At 50.7% G+C, this 22243-nt stretch overlaps 1 protein-coding gene across 1 annotated transcript in view; it reads right to left on the bottom strand.

Annotated features, from left to right (window-relative positions):
* Window positions 1-928: 928 nt before the first annotated feature.
* The window catches only part of AGAP1 (ArfGAP with GTPase domain, ankyrin repeat and PH domain 1), a 434418-nt gene continuing 413103 nt past the window's right edge, over window positions 929-22243 (bottom strand). Inside the window, 2 exon segments of the mRNA XM_037850014.1 lie at window positions 929-1242; window positions 2979-3234. Of these exon segments, the coding sequence (XP_037705942.1) occupies window positions 1039-1242; window positions 2979-3234 (460 nt within the window). The 3' untranslated portion in view covers window positions 929-1038.

Below are 22243 nucleotides of genomic sequence, written 5' to 3'. Positions count from 1 at the left end.
CTTGGGCAGTGCAGCCCCGGGGGTGACTGTGACCCAACACACTCGCCTTGGCCTAAGGACATAAAATATCTCTTCTGCTAGGGGGAAAAAAAATAGCCTTTTCTACATTCATTTAGTTTGCGAAATGCACTCAAAGTGTTCTTAGGAGCCGAATTCATTATTTCCCTCTGAATTCCAGAGCTACCCTTATTTATTTTTTCCATTTTGTTTTTACACCAAGGAGACCACAGTCAAATAATACTCAGCAACGGATTCTCTCTCTTTGGGCTGAAAAATTAAACAGATACTAAATTATGACAGTGAATTTAGAAAGGAGGGCTCCGAGGGCTCGAAAGAACATGTCTGGGATAATATGATGCTTCTAAGAATATTGCAATCACATCCCGGCAATCACCCGAGCGTGCCGCGTAGCTACCTCCTCGGCTAATATGCTTTCTTCCTGGTGATGACTAATCATGTTCTATTAAACAGCGGTAATGCTGGAAGAACTCGACTATACATGTGTAATGAAGCTAGTATTCTCTCCGGACAGATTAGCTACAACTGATTTGACACATACCATCATAGGGGCTTCAAACCTGACAAACTCTGTGCTTGCTTCTGATTTATGCCGTCAAGCTCCTCGGAGAAGAGATGAGAGCCGAGTGTTCCGTTTGGTAGAGGTGAAATGGACGGATGTGCTTAAGTGCCAGTTAAGGAAAGTTTCCCCTTCTCCTTGCTCCTCGCCTTCCCTCCCCCTGCCTGCCCTGGCGCCTGGCCCCGCTCTGTCTGCAGGCCCGGGGGCCGGGGTCCTCGGGCGTGTGCTATCATCCAGGAATGGGGGCGTCCGTCCCCCCTGTGCATCACTTAGGAAATCTCACAAAAAGGCCTCCGGGCCTCCTCTTCGCCCCCTCGGACTGTCCGGGTTTTATGATTTCATGGGGGGTGGGCGGGGGTGGGTGGGGAGGTAACCGCCGGGTAGAGAGGGGGGACACGGCAGGACTCACGTGTGGCAACCTCCGGGAGAGAGGGCGCGGAGGCAGTGGGTGCCGGCGGGCGTCAGATGACGGTGGGCAGCCTGCCGCTGCTGTTGTTCCGGTTGTGGTTTTTCCGGGACAGGTTGGGGGTGGCCATGAGCACGAAGCGCTCGTCGGGGCAGCCGTACTGCAGCAGGACGTCGATGCACTCCTGGCTGGAGGCCTGCCGGGCGTAGGCCAGCGCCGTGTTCCCGTGGGCGTCCCGGGCCATGACGTCCACGCCGTACTGAGGAGGCAACGGGCCACGTTAGCGGCACAGGGAGCTGGGGGCACAGACCGTAAGCACTGGGTGTAGGGACGGGCCTCTGCAGGGAGGGTGGCCCGGACAACCTGACCCGGCCACACCGTCTTTGGAGGGAAGATGCGCTTTCCCTTGGGTGATACAAATGGACCAACGATAACCTCAGTTTTGCTATTTCTACCTTGACTTTCTAATTGTAAAATAAAAATGAATCAGTCTTTTGATCTCAGGGATGATTCATTCTCATTGCAGGTAGTATGTAGGACATAAATAAGAGCACAAAAAAGGGAAAAAAATCACCTGTAATCTCACTGTTCACAGACAACTCTTGTTAATTTTAGCATATACATGGATACATGTGTACATGCAGAACTGAGATAAAATAACACAAATCATTGGTATCGTGCTCTTTTTCACTGAACTCTGTACTGTGACAGATTTCTCACACCGTTAAAAATTATTCAAAAGCATGACACACAACAGCCATATAATCTTCCACCATATGCACATAATAATTCAGCTGCTCTGTCCTCGACTGCTGGACATTTTATTTGTCTCAAGACTGTCGTTGGCATAAATAACGCTGTGATGAACATCCTCTCATCAGCTCTCTCAGGCTGTCTGATCGTTAGGGTAGTGATCAGAAGTGGAATTACTAGGGAAGAGCGCGCACATGTTTTTAAGTGTCTTGCTCTTCGAAACGGGTGGCTTAACTTTCACTTCCCTGAGTGCAAGGGTAGGGTGTGGGAGATTCTCTCCACACCCTTGGCAGCATGGAGTAGAATCATTAAAGACCATCTTGGCTGACCGGAGGGGGAAAGATGGTGTGCCCTTGTTATTTAATTTGTGTCAATCCCCCAAATGACCAGTGAGTCCCAGTGAAGTGGGCCATTTTAGAGGGGTTTTGACTCAGTCCCTATACATCTACTCCAGATCTCCCACTCACCACTGAAACTGTCACTAAAAACCTCCAGAACCTCACATCATTCTCCAGCTGAGTGGGACTGAGCTTGTCGCTTGCCCTGGGGGCAGGGATAGCAGAACCCATGGGGCTGGTGCAGCCCTGGGGAGTGTCCCCACTCCTGGTGCACACACAACTGCCCGTCCCGCTGAAGGACATGCTCAGCCCCAGCTGGTCCCTTTCTTTGACTCACGGAGGCTTCCCAATAAATGTTTCAGTAGGAATCAAAAAAATAATAATCTTCCCCGGTAGAAATTCATCAGAAGAGTCCAGAACCAGCTCTTTGACAAACTCCTACCACATCAAATCTCAAAGTTTAGGGTCCAGTGCTTTTTTGTTATATGAAAAAAATGCCCAAAGTTTTGGTCATGGGAAAAACACATTAGTTTATATCCACTAGCCTGAGTCACTAAAAAAAAAAAAAAAGACAAAAGTTTCCTTTTTGTAAAACAAAAGAGAGGGTCACCACTAACCACCACCCAAGCTGAAGGAGAAATCTAAAAGATGGGATTTTTGACAACCCTCGGCCAACAGGTGTGCCAAGAGGGCTGCCTGTGCGCCCCATGCACGCCGCGTTTCTTCCTCTTTACCAGCCCTCGGGTGGTGCCTGTGTTTAAGCCTCCGCATGGGTGAGCCTGCAAGGCAGGGGCCCCCACATCTAAGTCCTCAGCCCCCCATCAGGTGCGGATCCCTGTTTGCAGACTGGCCACCTCGGCCTTCCCCCGGGGTGGTGGGTGCTGCAGCGGGCGGGACCACCTACCCAGATCAGGAGCTGCAGCAGCACCACGCTGCCCCGGCGGCTGGCCAGGTGCAGGGCCGTGCGCCCATCGCCCTCGCCGCAGGTCTCGTTCACCTCGTCCTGGGAGCCGTGCGCCAGCAGCAGGATGACCGTCCGCAGGTCCTCGTCGGCCGTGGCCCGCAGCAGGTGCTGGCCCAGGGACAGCTCCGTGCAGGGCAGCGGGGCCAGGAAGAGCTTCTGCTCGTACTTGGCCCGGATCCACCGCTCCTTCTCGTCCCTGCAAGCGGCACCGACAGGGGTGGTCACTGCCAGGCCTGGAGGCCGGGCCCGGCTCCTTGGCCCGTGTGGTGGGGAGAGAAAGGAAAGGGCAGGAAGCGAGTGGCCTCCCTGGGAGGAAAAGCCCCCAGGGGAAGGGGGATCAAGGGTTCTTAAAGCGCAGCCTCCACCAGCAGCAGCAGCGGCAGCACCAGAAATTGCTCAGAAATGCAGACCGCCAGGCCCCACCCAGACCCCCGAACCAGAACCTTCGGGGGTGTTTAACAACCCCTGCCAGGAATCCTGGTGCCGCTGAAGGGCGAGAACACTGTCCCGCGCCCCAAACCCCCAAACGTGGTCAAGGCGCTGGCCTCCGTCTGTTCCTGGCTCTGCCCTGCAGTCACCTGCCCAGGGGAGGCAAGCAGGTGAGCTCCCTGAGTCCCTGAACACTTCCTGCTGAAGAAGGTATTGCCATGGGCCCATAAGTGACAGGCAAGGCTCCCGTGGGGGGTTTGGAAGTGAGATACACGCTCAGCTTGGTTACCAGGGGACACTGTTACCCCCCTGGGTACCTGGGGAAGGCTGAAGTGGAGGTGGGAAAAAGGTGAGAGTTCCTTAACTGACTGCGATAGGTTTTCAGAAGGATCATGCAACAGGGCCCAGCCTAGGGGAAGAGACTGGCGGCCCTGAGGCCAGAGCTGGTGGCACTGAGCGGAAGGGGCTAGGGAGAGGGACGGACTGGGATGGCACAGGAGGGGGATCGAGGTGTGTGAAAAGAGGGCTGAGATCGAGCGCCCCCTACCTGGGTGGGTGTGAGGACAGGACCCCCCACTGTCCCTGGGTCTAAAGGAGGTAGAGGCACCCCCAAGGATATCTGGGTGATAGGGGAGGGCTAAGAAAAAAGAAGAGGGGGCAGCTGGGAAGAGAAGCTTATAAAAAGAAAAAACGAAGCCATGGGCACCGCGTGTTTATATTGACCCAAAGGACGGGAGCTCAGGCCACCTGCTCCAAGCTCACTGCCCGGCGGCTACTAATGAGAGATTTTGGCTTTGGCTTCTCAAAGGAGGATGCAAGAGACATTGCAGACAACTCAGCATCTGCAAGATTCCAGGAGAAAAAAGGCCAGAACATTTAAAAGAATGAAGGGAGATATTACAAGTAGCTCTTAACGTTGGAGGGCCGGGGGCACCTGAGCCAGCCCAGGGCCACACACCACCAGGCCTGGGCCAGTACTTTCCAAGGAGGATGAAAGAAGAAAGAAAAGCCTGTGAGAGGTGACTGAAATTACGCACGGAGCTTAGATACACGGCGAATCCACAACTGCCCTCTCCTAAAATTCAGAGTTTTCTCCAGGGGAATAATCGGTGCACATAGCTACAAACTACACGGAAAAATCTCTTCGGAAAACTCATTATCCATGACATTTTTTCTTCTGAAGCACAGAGAAAAGGCCCTGTTTACACCTTTTACCCTTGTTTACATTGCTCCCCTAATCTAGTGTCGGGTTAGCCCTTAAGCTGTTTTTAAATACTTAGGCAAACAAATTCTTCCAGGAGTAAATCTGGATTAGTTTTGCATCACTTCCTGGTACATGTGCGTGACCCCATTGTGACCCTGACTCTTTTTCACTCGGAGATTTCCAGGACAAACGATGCAGCACCCACAAATGCAATGGGGAGGCGGGTCCCACCCACTCCCGTCTCAGCAAAAACACGAGCCCCAAAGCGCCAACATCAGTGAAACGCTGGTTAAGCCAGGAGAGAAAAAGTTGTTGTTGACGTTATTTAAAATTAAAATGCACTTGATAAAAATTTTGTTAATGCATTGCATAAATCATTCACAAAACAGAAAGAGCAAAGCTTGAATTCAATGAAAAAGGGACCGTGGTGAAGGCTACGTACGAGCTTTGAAGTTCCAATTTGCTAGCTCTCATTTTTGGTAGACATTAAAGTCAGAACTATTTTATTCTGTTCCGGTTGATTTTAATAGTCGTTGCCAAATCATCCAGGGAGAAGCCAGAATTGAACATCCCAACTGCAATCATTAAACTTTCTTTTTAATGCTCAAATGCCCCAGCCAAAGAAAGGATGGGGCTCCCCAGCTTCTGCGTCCTTTCCTGCATCAGAGAGTTCAGTGGGAGCCACTGGGTGACACCTGTCCTCGAATCTGCCACCTTCTGAAATGAAGGACGCCCCGTGTGTCCGCGGGGTGCGGTGGTTCAGCTGCTGTTTGCTTTTACGCGTCAGTGTTGTTCATAACGGGTAATAAAGGCAGGTCCGGGTACTGTGGGGCTGACACCTCCGCTGTTCGGAGCCTTCTGTAAGAGAAAGGTTTGAAGACCACCTACAGGAAATGAGGACGGGCCGGAGGGGACCCCTAGGAGCAGGGGGCCCGAGGCTGAGGCCCCCGCCCTGACCGACCCTGTCACAGCCGTAGTGGGTCGCCTGTTTTTTCTACTCCTTTGAAGCCTCTGAAAACAGCCTTGACATCATTGACTGTAGGAAACGAAGCACAGCCCAAGCTTTCCCGACAGACTTCTGGGTGGTGTGTTTTTCCTTGGCCCCCGCGGCCCCTTTCCGACCAGGCAGATGTTTAATTTGTGTTTTTTGTTCTTCAGAAAGCTAAGTATAGAATTACCATATGACCCGGCAATCCCACTATGAGGTATATACCCAACAGAGTTGAAAGCCGGGACTCGAACAGATTTTTTTTTGCACACCGATGTTCACAGTGGCATTACTTAAAACTGCCAAAAGATGGACGCCACCTCAGTGTCCATCAAGTGATGCAGGGTTAAACCAAATGGGGTATATACATAAAATGGAGTATTATTCAGCTGTAAAAAGGAATGAAGTCCTGATACATACGACAACACGGATGAACCTTGAAGACATCACGTTGAGTGAAATAAGCCAGACCCAAAAGGAAACATATTGAATGATCTCATTGATTTGAAACAGACTAAGCAAACTCATCGAGTCAGAATCCAGAATACAGGTTACCAGGACACGGGGTGGGGATAGGGAAGTTACGGCTTACACTGTACAGGGTTCCTATTTGGAATGACAGAAATGTTTTGGTGATGGACGGTGGTGATGGAAGCACAACATTGTGAACGCAATTCACAGCACTGAACTAGACACTGGAATGTGATTAAAAGGGGAAATGTTAGATTGTATACATGATAACAGAAAAAACATTTAAAAAATATCACGGAAGTACACCACACAAACAGTGAACCCTAAGTTAAACCATGGACTACAGTTAACAGTTCAATTAGAAAAATGTGCTTTCATCAATTATAACAAATGTTCCACATCAATGCAAGGTGTTAACAGGGTGGCGTATGGGAATCCTGTATTTTGTGCATGATGTTCTGTAAAACCACAACTTCTCTAATAAAGAAAAAGGTAATTTGTGGCTTTCATTACCTGAAGGAACCACAGCACTTCGCCAAAATTTCTTGAGCTATTTAAAAACAGGAGCTTTAAATGCCAGTTTCTGGGTCCTTCAGGACTATGATATTTCAGTGTTGTTTTCAGACAGCAGGAGGGAACCAGGAACCTCGGGGAGGAAGTGAGCCCCCGAGTCTGTGTCGGGTGTAATTTTCTTCATCAGCAGGAATCCACCAGTACGGAAAGAGCACTTGGACAAGGGCACTGGGATTTTGGGGTGCTAACCAGTGAGCCCTATTTGTGCTCATGCACTTTTGATGGCCTTCTCCTGTGGTCACTGCCCACCCTGACTCTGGCAGTCCCAGTGACTTCTAGGTCCTCATCCCCTCGTCTGTGAAACGCATGATGCCCACCGGGCAGGGTGTGGCGGGAGCTGAGACCGCACATTACAGGCATTAGAGGCTGCTCGCTCTGCCCACAGTGGTCATGGTGAACCTGGTGGCTGTTCATGTTTGACTAATGCCAGTAACGTCTCGAAAAATTCAACGTCAAGAACACGAAAGCTCATTGGAGGGGGTGACATGTGTGGCAAAGAGGTGCTGGTGACGGATGGGGTTGCCAAGTGCCTGCTGGATGTTGTAGGTTTCTCAAGCCCAGCGGTCTGGAGAGCTGAGCTTCACATGGTCAGTCATCAGGCTGGGCAGGTGGGTGTCCCTTGGCCAGGGGCCTGACAAACCTACTGGCATCTTGGGGCACCCTATAAGGAGCAGAGGTGCCTGAGAGACCGTGGGGAGGGGTGCTTGGTGGGTTTAAATGACTCCAGGGCTGGAAGGGTCACCGCGGCCCGCCTGTCCAGCCCCAGCCTACAGCCTCGTGATGTCTGAAGGTTTAGCTGGACAATCACATCCGCCCACGGTCACAGACAGCTGACACGTCAAAGATGGAAATACTGACAATAATTTCTTTTCTGTGAAGGTATTCTAAGACTCCTCACCCTAAGAAACTGTGATGCTAAAGCGCAAATACTCTAATTGTTAATCTGACGTCCTGATTTTACATCTGGGACCCCTGGCTGCCTTGGCTGAGCCTTTCATTCCCCCAGGAAGGCCAGTTCAAGAGCAGAGGTGCAGTAGATCACTCCACCTCGTTCCCAGCCCCTGGGGGACCACACTGCTCACATCCCCTGTTAGCTAATGAGCTAAAAAATGAATTATGGGAGCAGCTAGCCAACAGCCCAGAGGAGGCCCCGCTCCTCACTGCAGCCTCTGCTGACTACCCTTAAATAAATCAGTCGCACCAGAGAGCGCAGGCAACTAATCAGAAGAAAGACACTGAACCAGTCCCTAAAAATAAAAAGAACAGATACAAGTGAAGGCTCAGAAGTAAACATTTTCTTCTCTTCCTGCCTAAAATAAACCCCCTTTTACAGATGGCCCTCCCCCTTCTTTTGGGGGTCTTGCAGGACACAGTCCTGGGTGAGCTCCTTGGGGTGGGCAGGTCCCCAGTTTAGGATCTGGGGGGCAGAGAGCAAGTGGGAACCGGGTTGCAGGAGGTGGGATGTCAGAGGGATCTTCTGGGTTTGTTGGGCTTGGAGATGGCTGCTCTGGCCTTGCTGCCCGATGGATGAGGCTTTGCTGCCCCTGACCTTGAGGGCTGGGGACGTGGCCAGGGCTCCAGGTGTCTACCTCAAAGATGAGCCTCTATGACGCGTCTTACCTGAAACCAGAGATTTAGTGTCTGCCCAAACAGAACCAAGTGTCGGCGCCCGTAAATATCACTGCATGCTCCAGCCGATGGATGAGCTGTAATCTCCAAATAATGGAAGCATTTACTGACTGTAACCCACGCGGAGGGTGACAGTGACAGTAACTGGTTTTATTGATAATCCCTGATAACATCCAGGCTCTTAAAAGGATCCTGGAGAGTGTTACAAGCCCCAATAAATGAACCATGTGTCAGCTGCTGGACAAAATCCCTACGTGACAGCAGAGTCGTGGCTGTGTTTTGAAATGTCAAGAAAAGGAGATGGGTTGATCTTATCCCACGTTTCACAACAGGGAGCTGGATTGTTAAGAACCTGCACCCATGCTGGCAGGGCAAGGCCTGGAGCGGAAGCAGCACCAGCCTGGGAATCGGGCAGCGAGGCTCCTCGGGGGGTTCCCAGCCATACTCCAGACAGGCCCAGTGACCCCCTGAGCCCCGAGGCCGGCTGGGCTGCAGCTTTCCTCTCAGGAAAATGACGGACGCTAGGTTCCCCCAGCCTCCCAGCCTGATGCCTGGTGCAGAATGAGCAGGATGGATTTACAGCCTGGGGGCGGGTGAGTCTGAGCTGGCGCGGACTCTCAGCTCCCATCCTGCCCAGCATCAGCCCAACAGCGTCCAAGGCGTGTTAACAAAAACCAGGGGGTGCACCACGGCAAGGACAGCTAAGTCAGCGGATGATGGGCTCAAGGTTAGAGTCGAGGCAGGCAGATCAGGAGGGATGGGGCGGAAACGAGCATTTGTGTTTGCGAAAGACACTGTGCAAGGTCAGGGCTGGGAGACAGGGCTTTATTCCGACTTCTGTGCCAGGACCTGGGTGTGTGCCGGCCGCAGGGCCCTCTGCTCGGCCTCGGGGTCTGGTCCTGGGACGCGGGCTGCCGTGCACACCCCTGGAAGACCACGGACACAGAACTCACTGCAGGGCTGGGCTCTGGGGGAGACACAGCAGGGGTGTCACTGCCACGTCGGAGGAGGCCGCCAGGGTGAGGTTGGCACCGTGACAACAAGGCTGACAACTACGACAACAAAGAACAACTGCTGGGGACTGAATTGTGCCCCGACCCCCCAAAAAAGACAACTTCAAATCTTAATCCACGTTCATTCGTAAGTAGAACCCTTTGAAAATGTTCTTATTAGCTAAGGTGTGGCCAAATTGAGCCAGACTGGCCTTTAATCCGTATGACTGGAGTCCCTGTGAAGACAGAAACTCGGACGCAGAGAAGCCAGAAGTCAGAGAAAGGCACAGAGGAGACCAAGGCCATGGCCACGCCTGGTGGTTCGGAGCTGGATGCACCCCAGGAAAACACGTTCTTAAACCTAGTCCGTTCCCCTTGGGTGTGGACCCACTGCAGGTAGAAGCTTCCGATGAGGCTACTCCAGCTAAGGCATGGCCCACCTCGGTCAGGATGGGTCTTAGCCTCCTAGTGGAGTCCTTTACAAACCGAATCAAATTCAGACAGAGAGAGAATGCCATGGGAAGCAAGAGCTCAAGGTCAATGGAACCCGGAACGGAAGGGAGAGGCCAGGAGAGGCCGCCATGTGCACTGTTGTGTGACAGAGGAGCCCTGGACCAAGGATCACCAGCAGCCAGCCCCAGAATGCCAGTCTTTGGGGAGAATGTATCAGCTGGATGATGCCTTGATTTTGGACTTCTCCTAGCCTCAAAACCCTGAGCTAACAAATTCTCATCGCTTAAGCCAACCCTCTGCATGGTTTTCGCTTCGGCAGCCAAGGACACTAGAACACCCGGTGATGAGGATGGCCATCCCATAACACTACCAACCCCGGGAGGAAACACGGCCTTGCAGATATCTTGACGTTGGACTTCTAGCCATCAAAACCGTGAGACGGTAAGTGCCTGCTGTTTAAGCCAACCCAGCATGTGGTATCCGTCACCGCAGCCCTGGCCAACTAAGACAACAGCCAACCGTGATGGTTTAGCTGAGCTCACGTGACGCACTGGGCTGGCCAGTGGGGGCCTTTCCATCACCCTGAGTTGTCCAGCGTGGGGACTGGCCTCTTCCTTTCTCAGGGGTGGAAGTGCCACAGAAGGGAGTGGCCTTCCCGGGATGAGTTTATTAGGGGAGGTTTGCTGCTTTACAACGAACTCTAAGACCTTGTGCATCATTTCCCCACCTGTATTTACACGAACCAGTGACGGGTTCAAGGCCATCACTCTATGGACTGGCGATTATACAAAAGAGTCCCTACTAGAATAGCTGGGCTCTATTATACAGGGTAGGAAACATATCCACAGTGTGCAAAGCTAACTTTTATTAAGTACTTATCCTGTGCTAGCTGTTGGGCTGAGCATTTTGCATGATAACTCGGTTTAATTCTGGCATCACCGGATGAGGTAGGTCCTACTATCATCCCATTCTAGAGGGGGAGGGGGGGCGAGTCACACAGAGATGAAGAAAGTAGTCCCAAGTCACCCGGTGGTCACAGCAGAGCACCCTGATCCTGGGGGGCCACTGCCTGAGCTTCTCCTCTGGGCTCTGCTGCCCGCCCCCCCCCAAAGAAAGAAAGCTGTTCCCCTCTACACAGCACCTCCCTGGCTCTGAAATTCCCGACAGGTCCGATGGGACCCCTATGCCCACCCTCTCTCTTTGGTCATTCTGACACCTGACCTGTGTCTCTGCTGAAGAATGAGGGCTGAGTCGCTTAGAGAGGACCTAGAACTGCACTATCCAATGGCAGCCATGAGCCACATATGGCCGCTTAAACTTAAATTAATGAAAATACGGCAGTACAAAACTTGGCTCTTCTGGACACGTTTCATGGATCGCAGGGGCACCAAGAGCCACTCATGGCCCTTGTGGCGACTGTGCCGGGCAGCCCAGAGCTGGTACATTTCCAGCACCAGAGGACAACAGGGAGGCAGCTCAGCTGTCATTTTTCCCCTCCACCCAATTTTTCTTCCTGACCAAAATTATTTGGGGATTAAAATAAGTACAGAAGGAAGAGGAAGGAAAGGACAAATGTGGGTGGAAGTTTGTGTGGGAAGAACAACGATGTGGCACCAGCCCCCAAGTCGGAGCTGCTGCAGGCTCCGAGCCCGAGGCCCACCCAGGCAGCCTGGGGGCCGGGGACCCTTTGGTCAGTGTCCATGGAAATGGCCGTCACTCCACCGAAGGCAAATCCTTTCAGTCAGCGGAAAACAAAGCGGAGACCAAGCCTCAAATTTCCTTTGGTGTGCACTGCTGGGGGGGCTGGGAAACGGGGCAGCTGCTGTGGAAAAGAGCTGACAGTTCCTCGAAACATCGAGCGTGGAGTTACCAGGTGACCTGGCAATTCCGCTCCTGGGTCTGTACCCCGAAGAACTGAAAGCAGGGGCTCAGGTACTCAGACACCAATGCTCACAGCAGCTTTATTCCCAACAGCCAAAAGATGGAAACAATCCAACTCTCCAGGGACAGATGAAAGGATAAACAGAACGTGGTACAGGCACACGATGGAGCATTATGCAGCCAGGAAAAGGAAAGAAGTTCTGATACATCCAACAACATGGAGGAACACCAAAAAAATTATGCTGACTCAACTAAGCCAGACACAAAAAGACAAATATTGTATGATTTCACTTATGTGAAATATCTACAATAAGCAAATTCTTAGAAACAGAGAATAGATTAGCGGGTGCCAGGGGCTGGGGTGGGAGGAGAGGAATGGGGAATTATTGCTTAATGGGGTACAGAGTATCTGTTCTAGATGGTGAGGAAGTTTTAATAATGGAAGGTGACAATGGCAGCACAACATTGTAAAGGTAATTAATGCCACTGAATTGTACACTTAAAAGTCATTAAAATGCAAAGTTTTATGATCATTTTTTTGCTACTAAAAAAAAAAAAGACCCTTCAGGACACTTGGGGAGCTGGGGCAAGGGTCACATGGGACACAGACCCAGCACATCCTCCGAGGCACGTCAGTGGACTCGAGGCTCCCCTCTTTGCTCTTTGAGCATTTTAGGGCTGTGGGGTGCAGCCTCACCCAGAAGCCACCAGCCTTGCCGTGGGCCTGGCAGGGAGGGCCCTGGCAGCTGCCAAGGGGCAAAGAGGCTAATGGGTTGGATTCCCCAGAAAAGAACGTTTTTAACAAACCACCACAAAGCTTTTAATTGCCTTAGACACTGTTTTTGAGGTGGCCTACAAGACAAGCAATTGGAGTCCATGTGATGTGCGTAAGTGGCATGCCACCCCCTTTGGTCCTGGGGGGGCCTGTCCTTTGTGGCAGGACCCCATGCTCTTTTGGGGTGGTAGCAGGGACTAACTGTGCCTCAGTGGTTTTGCTCTCAGCCCTTGAACGCCACAACTTCTCCCGCACTCTGGCTCTGCGTCAAGGCTAAAGCGCTCCTTTCCCCTGGAAGGCTTTTTGTGTGTGTGCGTGTGTGTGCCTGTCACTTGTCACACTGCTCCTTCTGGAAACATCTTTTTTTCAACAGGGCCGAAGAGCATTTTTCCAACACCGATTGTCAAGGAGATGCTATCGCAAAGTTTATCCAAGCGGGGGTACCTTTTGGGGTGAGGAGGAGAAACCAGAGGTTTTGAAACAGCGTCAGAAGAGGAGAGGAAGGACAGAGGAAGAACAGAAAAGAAAGGGCTAGCAGCAAGGAATTTCCAAAGTGTCTTCCTGCCTCCAGCCAAACAGGAACTGGGAGGGGAGGCATGGACGAGGGGGCTGGAACAATATGGAAAGAAAACAGAGGGCTTCCTCTCCCAGCGGGAGCAGCAGGGGCCCCGGCGGGCTGGGTGCAGAGCAGCTCACCGCCTCCCACGCATGCCTTCTCCCCGGGCCGCGTTGCCAAGGGTCCGGCCACGGGCTGCAGGGCCAGAGGCCCACAAAGGCCAGGGGGATAGCTATTCTTTAATTACAGAAAGCTTTTAGGAAACTGGCCACTGTAAATTCCACAGGCAGAGACCAGGAGGCAAGTGGAAAGGATTTATGCTCGTGGGGCAAAGACAAAATAAATATCCCGCCTGACCTCGGATCAATATTATGAGTGTTTTTGCCAGCCTGCAGAGTGTTTTATGAGCTCGAGGAACAGAATGGGATCATTATTAATTAAATGGAGTTGCTGGATTAGGCTTATTACGGTTGTAAGTCACAGTTAAGGGTGCCTGGCTGCAGGGGGCCCCGGGTCCCAGACGAAGCGTCGGTGCACTCGGCTGCACGCGGCCCTGGCAGGAGCTGAGGCCCCCGCACTGCCCGCTGCAGACAGCCTCGGCCTCTGCTTCCCCGAGGGCAGCTGGGTCAGAAGTGGGCTCAGCCCCCATGACCTGCATCTCCTTTGTCTGGCCCTGTACATGAGTGCCCAGTTCAGGTCTGTGTCACCCTGTATTTAGCGCTAAGGCTGGCTGAGACCCGGGCCCCCGTGGCTTTGGCTGTGAGCTGGCCGCACCTCCCAGCACCTGCCTGTTCAGAGCCTGACCAGGCTGAGGAGGAAGCAATTCCATGAAACGAGCAATAATGAAAACAACCTTGCTCATGTACAGTTTGACGTGGGCTGCTGGGGTTTCCCTCGGGAACCTCAGAGCAGGCACGAAGCAACGTTGGAACAGAGCTGCCAGCAAGCATGGGGTTAACTGATCAAGAGGTCGGACCCGACAACCTGGGAGCAGCTATTCCCCATGGCCGTGAGGTCCTGGACAAGGCCAAGGCCCCCCACCCTCTCCTGGGCCTCAGTTTCCCCCCTGGAGAGGTTGGATCACTTAAGGGCCTCCTGACTCTGATATCTGAGGGGGATCAGCTTGGGAGGCAACTGCTAGATGAGAGTAGAGAAAGAACTCAGTGCCTCAGGGTGCTGGGGAGAGCCCCAGCCTTCCTCTTCCTGGGCCTGTTCAAAGAAATGCCACTGCTGAGCTGTGCACTTTGGCAAATAAACCTATACAGAGCAGCCCACCTCCAGGCAGCCAAGTGCCAGCCGGTATAACAAATGGCATGGAACCCAGCACTTCCCTAAACGGCCGGGGGCTCCTCTCCTGGGAAACGAAGCTGCACGGCAGAACTGCATGGGCCCAGAAAATGAAAGCCAGACCTCCCAGACCCGCAGACACCACCCTGATGCCTCGAGCCCTCCTCAGCATGCCACCCCCAGCTGTCATGAGGGACCCCAAGTACTTCTCAGGCTTCATTCCCAGGAAGTTACCCCAGGGCCAAAGAATTTGCTTATGTGCATGCCCACCCTTCTCACTGCCCTCAACTACCTGTTTGGGTGCTACCCGGTTGGTGCGGGTGGGGAGTTGGCAGCCCAGAGAGCACAGGGTCTGGCTGATCCAACCGCCCCCGCCCCATCCCCCAGCCCAGGTGGCACGTGGGCCCGTCACACTTTGTCCCATGGTGGGCTGGGGGAGGGCACCCCATTCCCGCTCAGGCTTGGACGGGACGTTCGAGTCCCCGAGAGGCCAAACGGGCTTGAAGCTGCTGCTCTGCAAAATAGACCGAGTCCCCAGGGGGTTGGTGTGACCCCTGAAAGCCCAGGCCCTTTCTTCAGCTACAGACACGTTTATTTCAAGCACATATTTTAAAATGTGAACACAGCCAAGCAGACGTACAGACACGCAGCACCCAGAAAGCTGCCGAACAGAGTCTAAGGGCAGGGGGAACCCACGAGGATCGCCGCAGTCCATGGGGGCCTGGGGCGCCCCTTCTGAGCCTGCTGAACCCTCACCTCTTTCCTTTCCCCAACTGTACCCCTGCCCAATGTTTCCCTCTCGTCTGGTTGTAATGTTAAGATTGACATTTATTCATCAAGAATATTGGTATATCCTGTTCTTAATTCTGAAGGCAGCTGAGTGGGGCGTTTTATAGTCTACATTCAGACTAACCAGCAATGAGCCCACAACAATCTACCCTCGTTTCCCTGCTGGACTGTGAGCTTAGAAAATAAGACCTCCTGCTTCCTAGAACTATGGTATGTCTTCTTCCACCGAGACAGACAGAGGGACAGATGACGGCCAGGGATGCTGATCCAAATGCTGTGGGTGGGGAGGCGTTCTGAGGAGTCTGGTAAAAAAAGAGCAGCATGAAAATGGTGAGATTACCATAAACTGGCTTTACCTCCGGCCCCCCAAATGTGGGCTCCTAAAATTCCTGCACACTTGTCTTTGCAACCCAAGGCCAATTTTCCACCTGACTACTGTGCTGTGACTTCAGAAAGGGTCTGGCTGTGGCCTGATCCTGCAGCCCTCACTCCCAGGAGTCAGAGAAGGGACAATGTACTGGGATAGGGGGATGGTTGACGCAGATGGGCTCGCTTCATAAGGGGCAGACACGTCAAGTGCTGGCTGAGGGGAGCAGGATCTGCCCCCCAAGGGGAGTCACCTGGAGGCTGTGGGAGCCCAGTCTCAGGTCCATGGCAGGGACAGAGCTCAGCCACTTCTGGACAGAGGGCATCGGAGTTGGAGACTGGACTGGACTGCATCAGAGAACTGGAATCAGCTTGTATCAAACTGGCCCTGTGTGTGTCTTCTGGAACCATCTCCAGGAGGCTCCAAGGGTGGGGCAGTGCGGAGCACACACCTACAGAAAGCTGTTTCCCCAGCCCCTGTCACAGCCTCCCTTCCTCATCCAGCTCCCTGCTGCAGGCCGATTGCAAGACCCTCAACTTCAGCACAACCGGGAAGTGGTGCTGGAGGTTTAGATCCCACAGGTTTGGGTCTGAACTCTCCCCTGACATCTGGGCCTCGACATCCTTATCTGCAAAACGGGGACAGAGTCGCCCACATGTCAGGATAGCATGTGGATTAAAGGAGGCTAGCGCCTGGGCCAGCCTGGGACAGGGACGAGGGGACCTGAGGGAACCTGTGGGAGCCCCAGGACCGGCACAGCTGACCCTCCCCAGGGCGGACGGGCAGCAGGCTCAGTGCTCAGGGCTGGCGGATGGGGGTACAAAGTGCTTGGGGAGTCAGGGCAGGGTCTGGCACATGGAGTGACTGGTGACCTTCATGGACAGTTTCTACTTTTTTTGCCTGGAAGGTGGTGGGGGCAGGGCACAGAAAGGGACAGAGGCACTAGCCTGTGGCAAGGGAGACCTGTCCATGACAAAGAACAGACACTGCTGCACGCCTTGGGAGAAACAGATGGGGAGGTGGGGTCCAGGGCTGATGATTCAGGGAGCTGGCCGCAGAGATGGGAGCCCAGGGGGCTGACAGTGGAGGGACTGAAAGCAATTTAGAGAAGTCTAACTTCTAAGAACATAACTTTCAAAAAAAATTTTATGCTATTGGACGGAGAAAGAAAAACATCCAGATTGTCCCTGAAGCAGCTGAGATATTTTAATTTTAAATATTTCTCTCTATTTTTTAACCATCATCAGAAAAAGCAGAAAATACACAGAAAGTTAAAAAGAGAACTCCCCATAGTGACCCCACCTGACGTGCAAACTCCTGGTGTGTGTCTGGCCCTTCCCGTCACTTCTGCTTGCACACCTCTTACCTCACTGGAGTTCTAGCACAGACATCTTTATTATTCTGCTCAAAGCCAGTCTTACGAGTTATGTTTGTGAATTAATCTGCAAATTGTGTGCATGTGTTTACAGAGTAATCACAGCTAAGCTACACTAGCCACACACGTGGGCTGTTCTGGTACTCTGAAGTTACACAAAAAAGTGAACATCCGGTTTAAAGCATAAATCCCGACAAATCTACGCCACGTGAGAGCGCGCGTGAGCTGGCCAAGTGAGGCCTTCCTGGACTGTGTAATGTGGCGTGAAACACGGTGGAGCCCCCATCACAGTGAATTAAGTTCACAACAGTGGCTGCTGCGATCGGCACTGGAACACATCGAGGCATAAACAGAGAAGGGGCAAGAAACGGCCCTTTTCCTCCGCTCGGATGGCTGCAGGATGGATTCGGATCCTTGCTGTATGTGCACTGATGCTCTCTGCATGTCAGGGAGAGGAAAAACTAAAGTCTATTTGCAGCTACAAAAGCTCGTGAGGAAGGGAAAGTTTGGGTAATGGATGGTGGTGATGGTGGCACAGCACCGCGAACATAATTAACGGCACGGGGTTGTATACTTAAAAGTGGATAAAATGGGAAGTTTCAGGTTGTGTATATGTTACCAGAATAAAAACAAGAAAACACAGAGCTGTTCAACACAAAGAGTGAACCCTAATGTAAACTATGGGCTGCAGTTAATAGTATAATTACAGTAATAACCCATCAATTGTGACAAAGGTACCACACTAATGCCGTGTTAAGAATAGGGAATGTGTGTTTGTGTGTGTGTGTGGTATATGGGAATGCTGCATTTTCTGCATGATTTTTCTGTAAACTTATAAAAACTCAAAAAAAAAAAAAAAAAAAAGGACAAGAGGGCATGCTTGCCAACGAAAGAAAACAACCCGGCGGCTTCTCGAGGACCTTGGGTTAAGTGGTAGTTAAGCATGACGGAGAGAGAGCTGCAGGCCACAAAGCGCAGCACATGTGGAGAACTCTGAGAAGGTTCTGGTAAAAACTGCCAAGTGGCTGTAAGGATTCCCATTCCTGGCACCTGACACGAGGCTACCGACTCTGAACCAATCTTCTTGAAGTCATTTCCTTCTAGTTTGGGAGGGGGGTGGGGACTGAAGAGTCACCTGGCTCCTCAATGGCCAAATAAAGAAAACAGTAAGAACAACAAAACAGAAAGAGCATTCTAGAGTGTATGCGAATGGAAAAGATATTTAAATTGAAATGACATTTAAATTGAACTTGCCTTTTATTTAAATTTAAATTGAACTTGCCTTTTAGCTGGTTTCAGAAATATGAAAACATGTAACGGTGCTGAAAGACCCACCAACAGGGTCAGCTTCTGGGCCCACTGGCCCTGCCCTCAGCTCGACCGACACGCCATTTACAGCGGCTGTGGCCTGCAGGCGAGCACGGAAGAGCCAACACTGATCCCGTCCGGATGGAATGGCAACTGAAATTTTATTAAAGACTAGATAACAGATAGGCCTTTTAGTGAAAAACCAACAGACGAGTAAGTCAATTTTTCTTCCTCAACTAATCTGAAATATTAAAATTATTAGACCACAATCTACACATGCACTAAGTTTAATTGTGGAGCTGACCACGAGAATGATTCATCATGAGTGTACAAGTCAGTCTCTAATGTAAGGAAAATATTATTTAACAAGCGAAAGCTAAATTCCTTAATTAAAACCATGGAACCTCTAACTACCAGGATCAGGAAGTGGAAATGGGTCAGATGTCTGATTTTCCACAACTGCCCAATGTCACTGTTTTCTTTTTTTTAAATTTAACAGTTTAATCCACACACCATACAATCCACCCTAAGTGTACAATCAATGGCTCTTGGTACAGTCACAGTATGCATTCATGCATCCACCACCACCACAATCCATTCGAGAACTTTCTCACTGCTTAAAACAAAACAAAACAAAACAAAAAAACAACAAAAAACCCATTCCCAATATTCCTTATTATTGATCTTAGCTTTGGTACAGTACCATTGTTATAACTGATGAAAGAATATTCAATGTTACCGTTAACTGTAGCCCTTACCAATGATACTGGCTTTGATAACACAAAATTAAGGTTCTGTCTGCTGAGATTTTTTCTTGAGAGGAGATCCCAGATCAGTGGCACAGAAAGAACCTCAGGGGCCGCTAGCCCCAGGCCCAGCTTCGCAGTCACACTGGGCCCCACATTGCTGCTGCCATCTTGAAATTCCTGATCATTATCGAATGAGGGTGAAGGCACACGTTCTCATTTTGCACCGGCCCCCCCAAGTTCTGCAGCCAGTCCTGGCTGGTCCAGAGGCCCGCAGTAATCAAAAGGTGGGGTCCACTGAGGAGTTGGACAAACATGGACTGCGTAATGAGGTTTGCGTACAGCTAAATTTCTGAATTTGTAAGGCACTTCTTTTCCTGATATTATTACTTCCTGAATGTATCAATGGCCCTTCTTTTATGAAATGATGGTGAAAGGAAATGATTCATCTGATGACTTAACTTCGCCAAGTTAAGAACCAGCCACCCTACATCTACCACCCACATATATTTAAAACTGGGAAGCCCCATCCACCGACCCCTCGTCTCCCTGCTGAGGGGTGCGGCTGGCTGCTGCAAGGGCAGGCCAGGTCCTCTCTCTGCCCACAGGCTCTCACTCTGTCCCCTCTACCCTCACGCATCAGGACAATTCATCGTGACAGTTGGTTAAGGGGTTTGCACAATCCTTCTAGTCAGCACTCACTACTTTTAATGAGTCAAAAATTCAGACTGAGTGGTCTCTCTTGTCCCTTTACATGGGCCCCACCGTGCAGCCTCTGAAGTCGGATGCCCGCTGTGTGTGCCCATGTGGCTATACCCAAGGAACCGAATGTGTGGTCTGTGGTCAGTTGTCCCCAAATGCTCCAAACGTATCCTCCAGAGCTGAAGTTTTCTTTCAATCCGGGATTCGATCAAGGATGATGCTTTGCTTCTGGTTATTGGCTCTCTCTAACATCCTTTCATCTGTAAGCCCCGCACCCCAACCCCACCACTCTGGTCTTCCATTATGTAGGTATTTTTCTACTGCAGAATGTCCCCTAGGTGTGGCTTCATCTGATTTGATTCAGATCATGTTTTTTTTTTTTTTTTTGGTACTCCAGTAACCTCAATGGAGCCCAAAGGCTCAGTTCGGTTGTATTTTTTTTTTTTTTTTTGATTAGAGAAGTTGTGGGTTTACAGGAAAATCATGCATAAAGTACAGGTCAAATAGTTTTGACAAAAACACTGCACAGGTGCCATGTGTGCCCCCAGCACCACATCAGGAGGCACGGGCTGTCCGTCTGCCCCATGGTTAAAAGCAGGGAGCCAGGTCTGTCCCTTTATAATTAACAAGTGATCTGTGGGGTGACACCCGGATATTCGCCTATGTCCTGGTTCTCAACGACCTTTTCCCCAAGAGTTAAAACATCTGCTGATGATCCCTGATTGAGTCAATGATTACACTCTCAGCTGTGAAATGGAGATTTTCAAGTGCGCTCATTTCTCCTCTATTTATCAGCTGGCATTCTCTTGTAAAGCAGAGCTTCTCCTCGCTCCCTTTGTGGAGTATTGCTGTGGACCCATGGAATTTTAAAAATTAAATTTGCTATACAAATGGTTACCAGCATTCACTTTGATGCTTAAATTGTTTTAAGTCTGGCCAGTGGGAGCCCCTTCAAGCTGGCTCCCGTGTCTATGTGACAAGTCACCCTTAGTCCTTGACAATTTCTTGCTTTCTGGCTCAGCAGGAAGTTCCAGGCTCATCTTGTACCTTCCTGCCCCAGATGTGGAATGAGCCATTTCTCCAAGGAGCCCTGGTTCTTTTAATTGAAGCCACTTTTATTCTCTCTCTCTTTTTTTTTTAAGTTTAAACTTTATATTTTGAGATAATTGCAGATTCACATGCAGATTTAAGAAATGATACAGAGAAGTCCCAGGTACCCTGAACATCTGGGTACAAGGTCACAACCAGGATGCTGAGATTGATACAATCCACCCACCTTACCGAGATTCCGTTTCACTTGTGCTCGTCTGTGTCTGTGTGCACGCGGTTCTATGCACTTGTATCACGTGCAGGTTCCTATAGCCACCCCACATTTCCCATTTCCGACACAGGATTCCTCCACTGCCCCGATGACCACTCCCACTCCCTCTACCTGCCCCGCCCCTCGCCGGCCAACACTAATCTGTTCTCTAGCTCTACGATTTTGTCATTTCAAGAAAGTTATTACAAAAAAAAAAAAAAAAAAAAGAGAGAGACAGACAATGCTATTACATACGTGGACTCACACAGTATTTGGGGATTGGACTTTTTGCACTCAGCCTAAAGCCCTTGAAACCCATCCATGCCATTATGTCTGCTGGTGGTTTGTCCCTCTTAATTGCTGAGTCGTATTCCACGACGGGGATGTGCTACAGCAGGTGTTCATCTGCTGAAAGCCAGCCGGGCTGTTTCTATTCTCAGAGGTTATGAGTAAAGCTGCTATAACATCGACGTATAGGTTTTTGGAGTGAACCTAAGTTTTCATTTCTCTGGGACAAATGCCCAAGAGAGCAAGGGCTGGGTAACATGGTAAACTGTCAAACTGTTTTCCAGAGAAGCAACCAATTTTCTAAAACAGTATTTGATGAAACCACTTTCCATGAGGAGAGGAGAAATGCAGGGACCCCTACGGCTTGGAAGAACGTGGCACCCCTGCATTTAAACATGGTGGACTGGGCAGCCTGGGCCAGCTGTGGCCTCTGTCTTCACCCCTCCAAAATTCCCCGCCAGAAAGACAGGCACAGATGACTCCAAATCTGTTTTTGGCAACAGATGGGACATAAAAATGAGTACATATATGCATACGTGAGTGTGTGTGTGTGTGCAGGAGTAAAAACTGTGGTTGAAGAGCTGCTATGTGGGTGTCAAACTGATGTGTTCACAAAGATGTTTACAATTACGGATTAAGTTTACAAGGTGGTCGGTAAGAAAATGTGAAGCTACCACTTCTGTTCCCTTTCAACAGAAAAGAAGTGATGAAAAGAATAAAAAAACCTGAACTGAAAACAAGTTTTGCAGAAAGGGTTTCTCACACAGTACTGCCCCTCTGGGGGACTCTCGCCTGCCTGGCTCTCCACACCTTTCTACGTGCCCTCCACTGTCTGTTCGGGGCACATCTGGAAATAATTTAAAAAAAGACAAAATACCTCTAATCTGTTTCCAATTAGAAGAAGCATGTGAGCATTATTTTCTAATTTGTGACTCCTGAGTGTGTGTCTCAAAAACCAGAGAGAAGTAATTGAAATAATGGTGTCTGCTCCTGAAGGTTTCTGGTATGTTCTTGAAATAAGAGGGTGGATCTGTCCTCTTCGTGTGATACGCCCGAGGTTGAATGAACCAACAAGATCATCAAAGCCCTGAT

Source organism: Choloepus didactylus, chromosome 9, assembly GCF_015220235.1.
Source record: "Choloepus didactylus isolate mChoDid1 chromosome 9, mChoDid1.pri, whole genome shotgun sequence".
Lineage (NCBI taxonomy): Eukaryota > Metazoa > Chordata > Mammalia > Pilosa > Megalonychidae > Choloepus > Choloepus didactylus.
The sequence above is the reverse complement of the archived record's forward strand: the minus strand, read 5'-3'. Positions and strand labels throughout refer to the sequence as shown.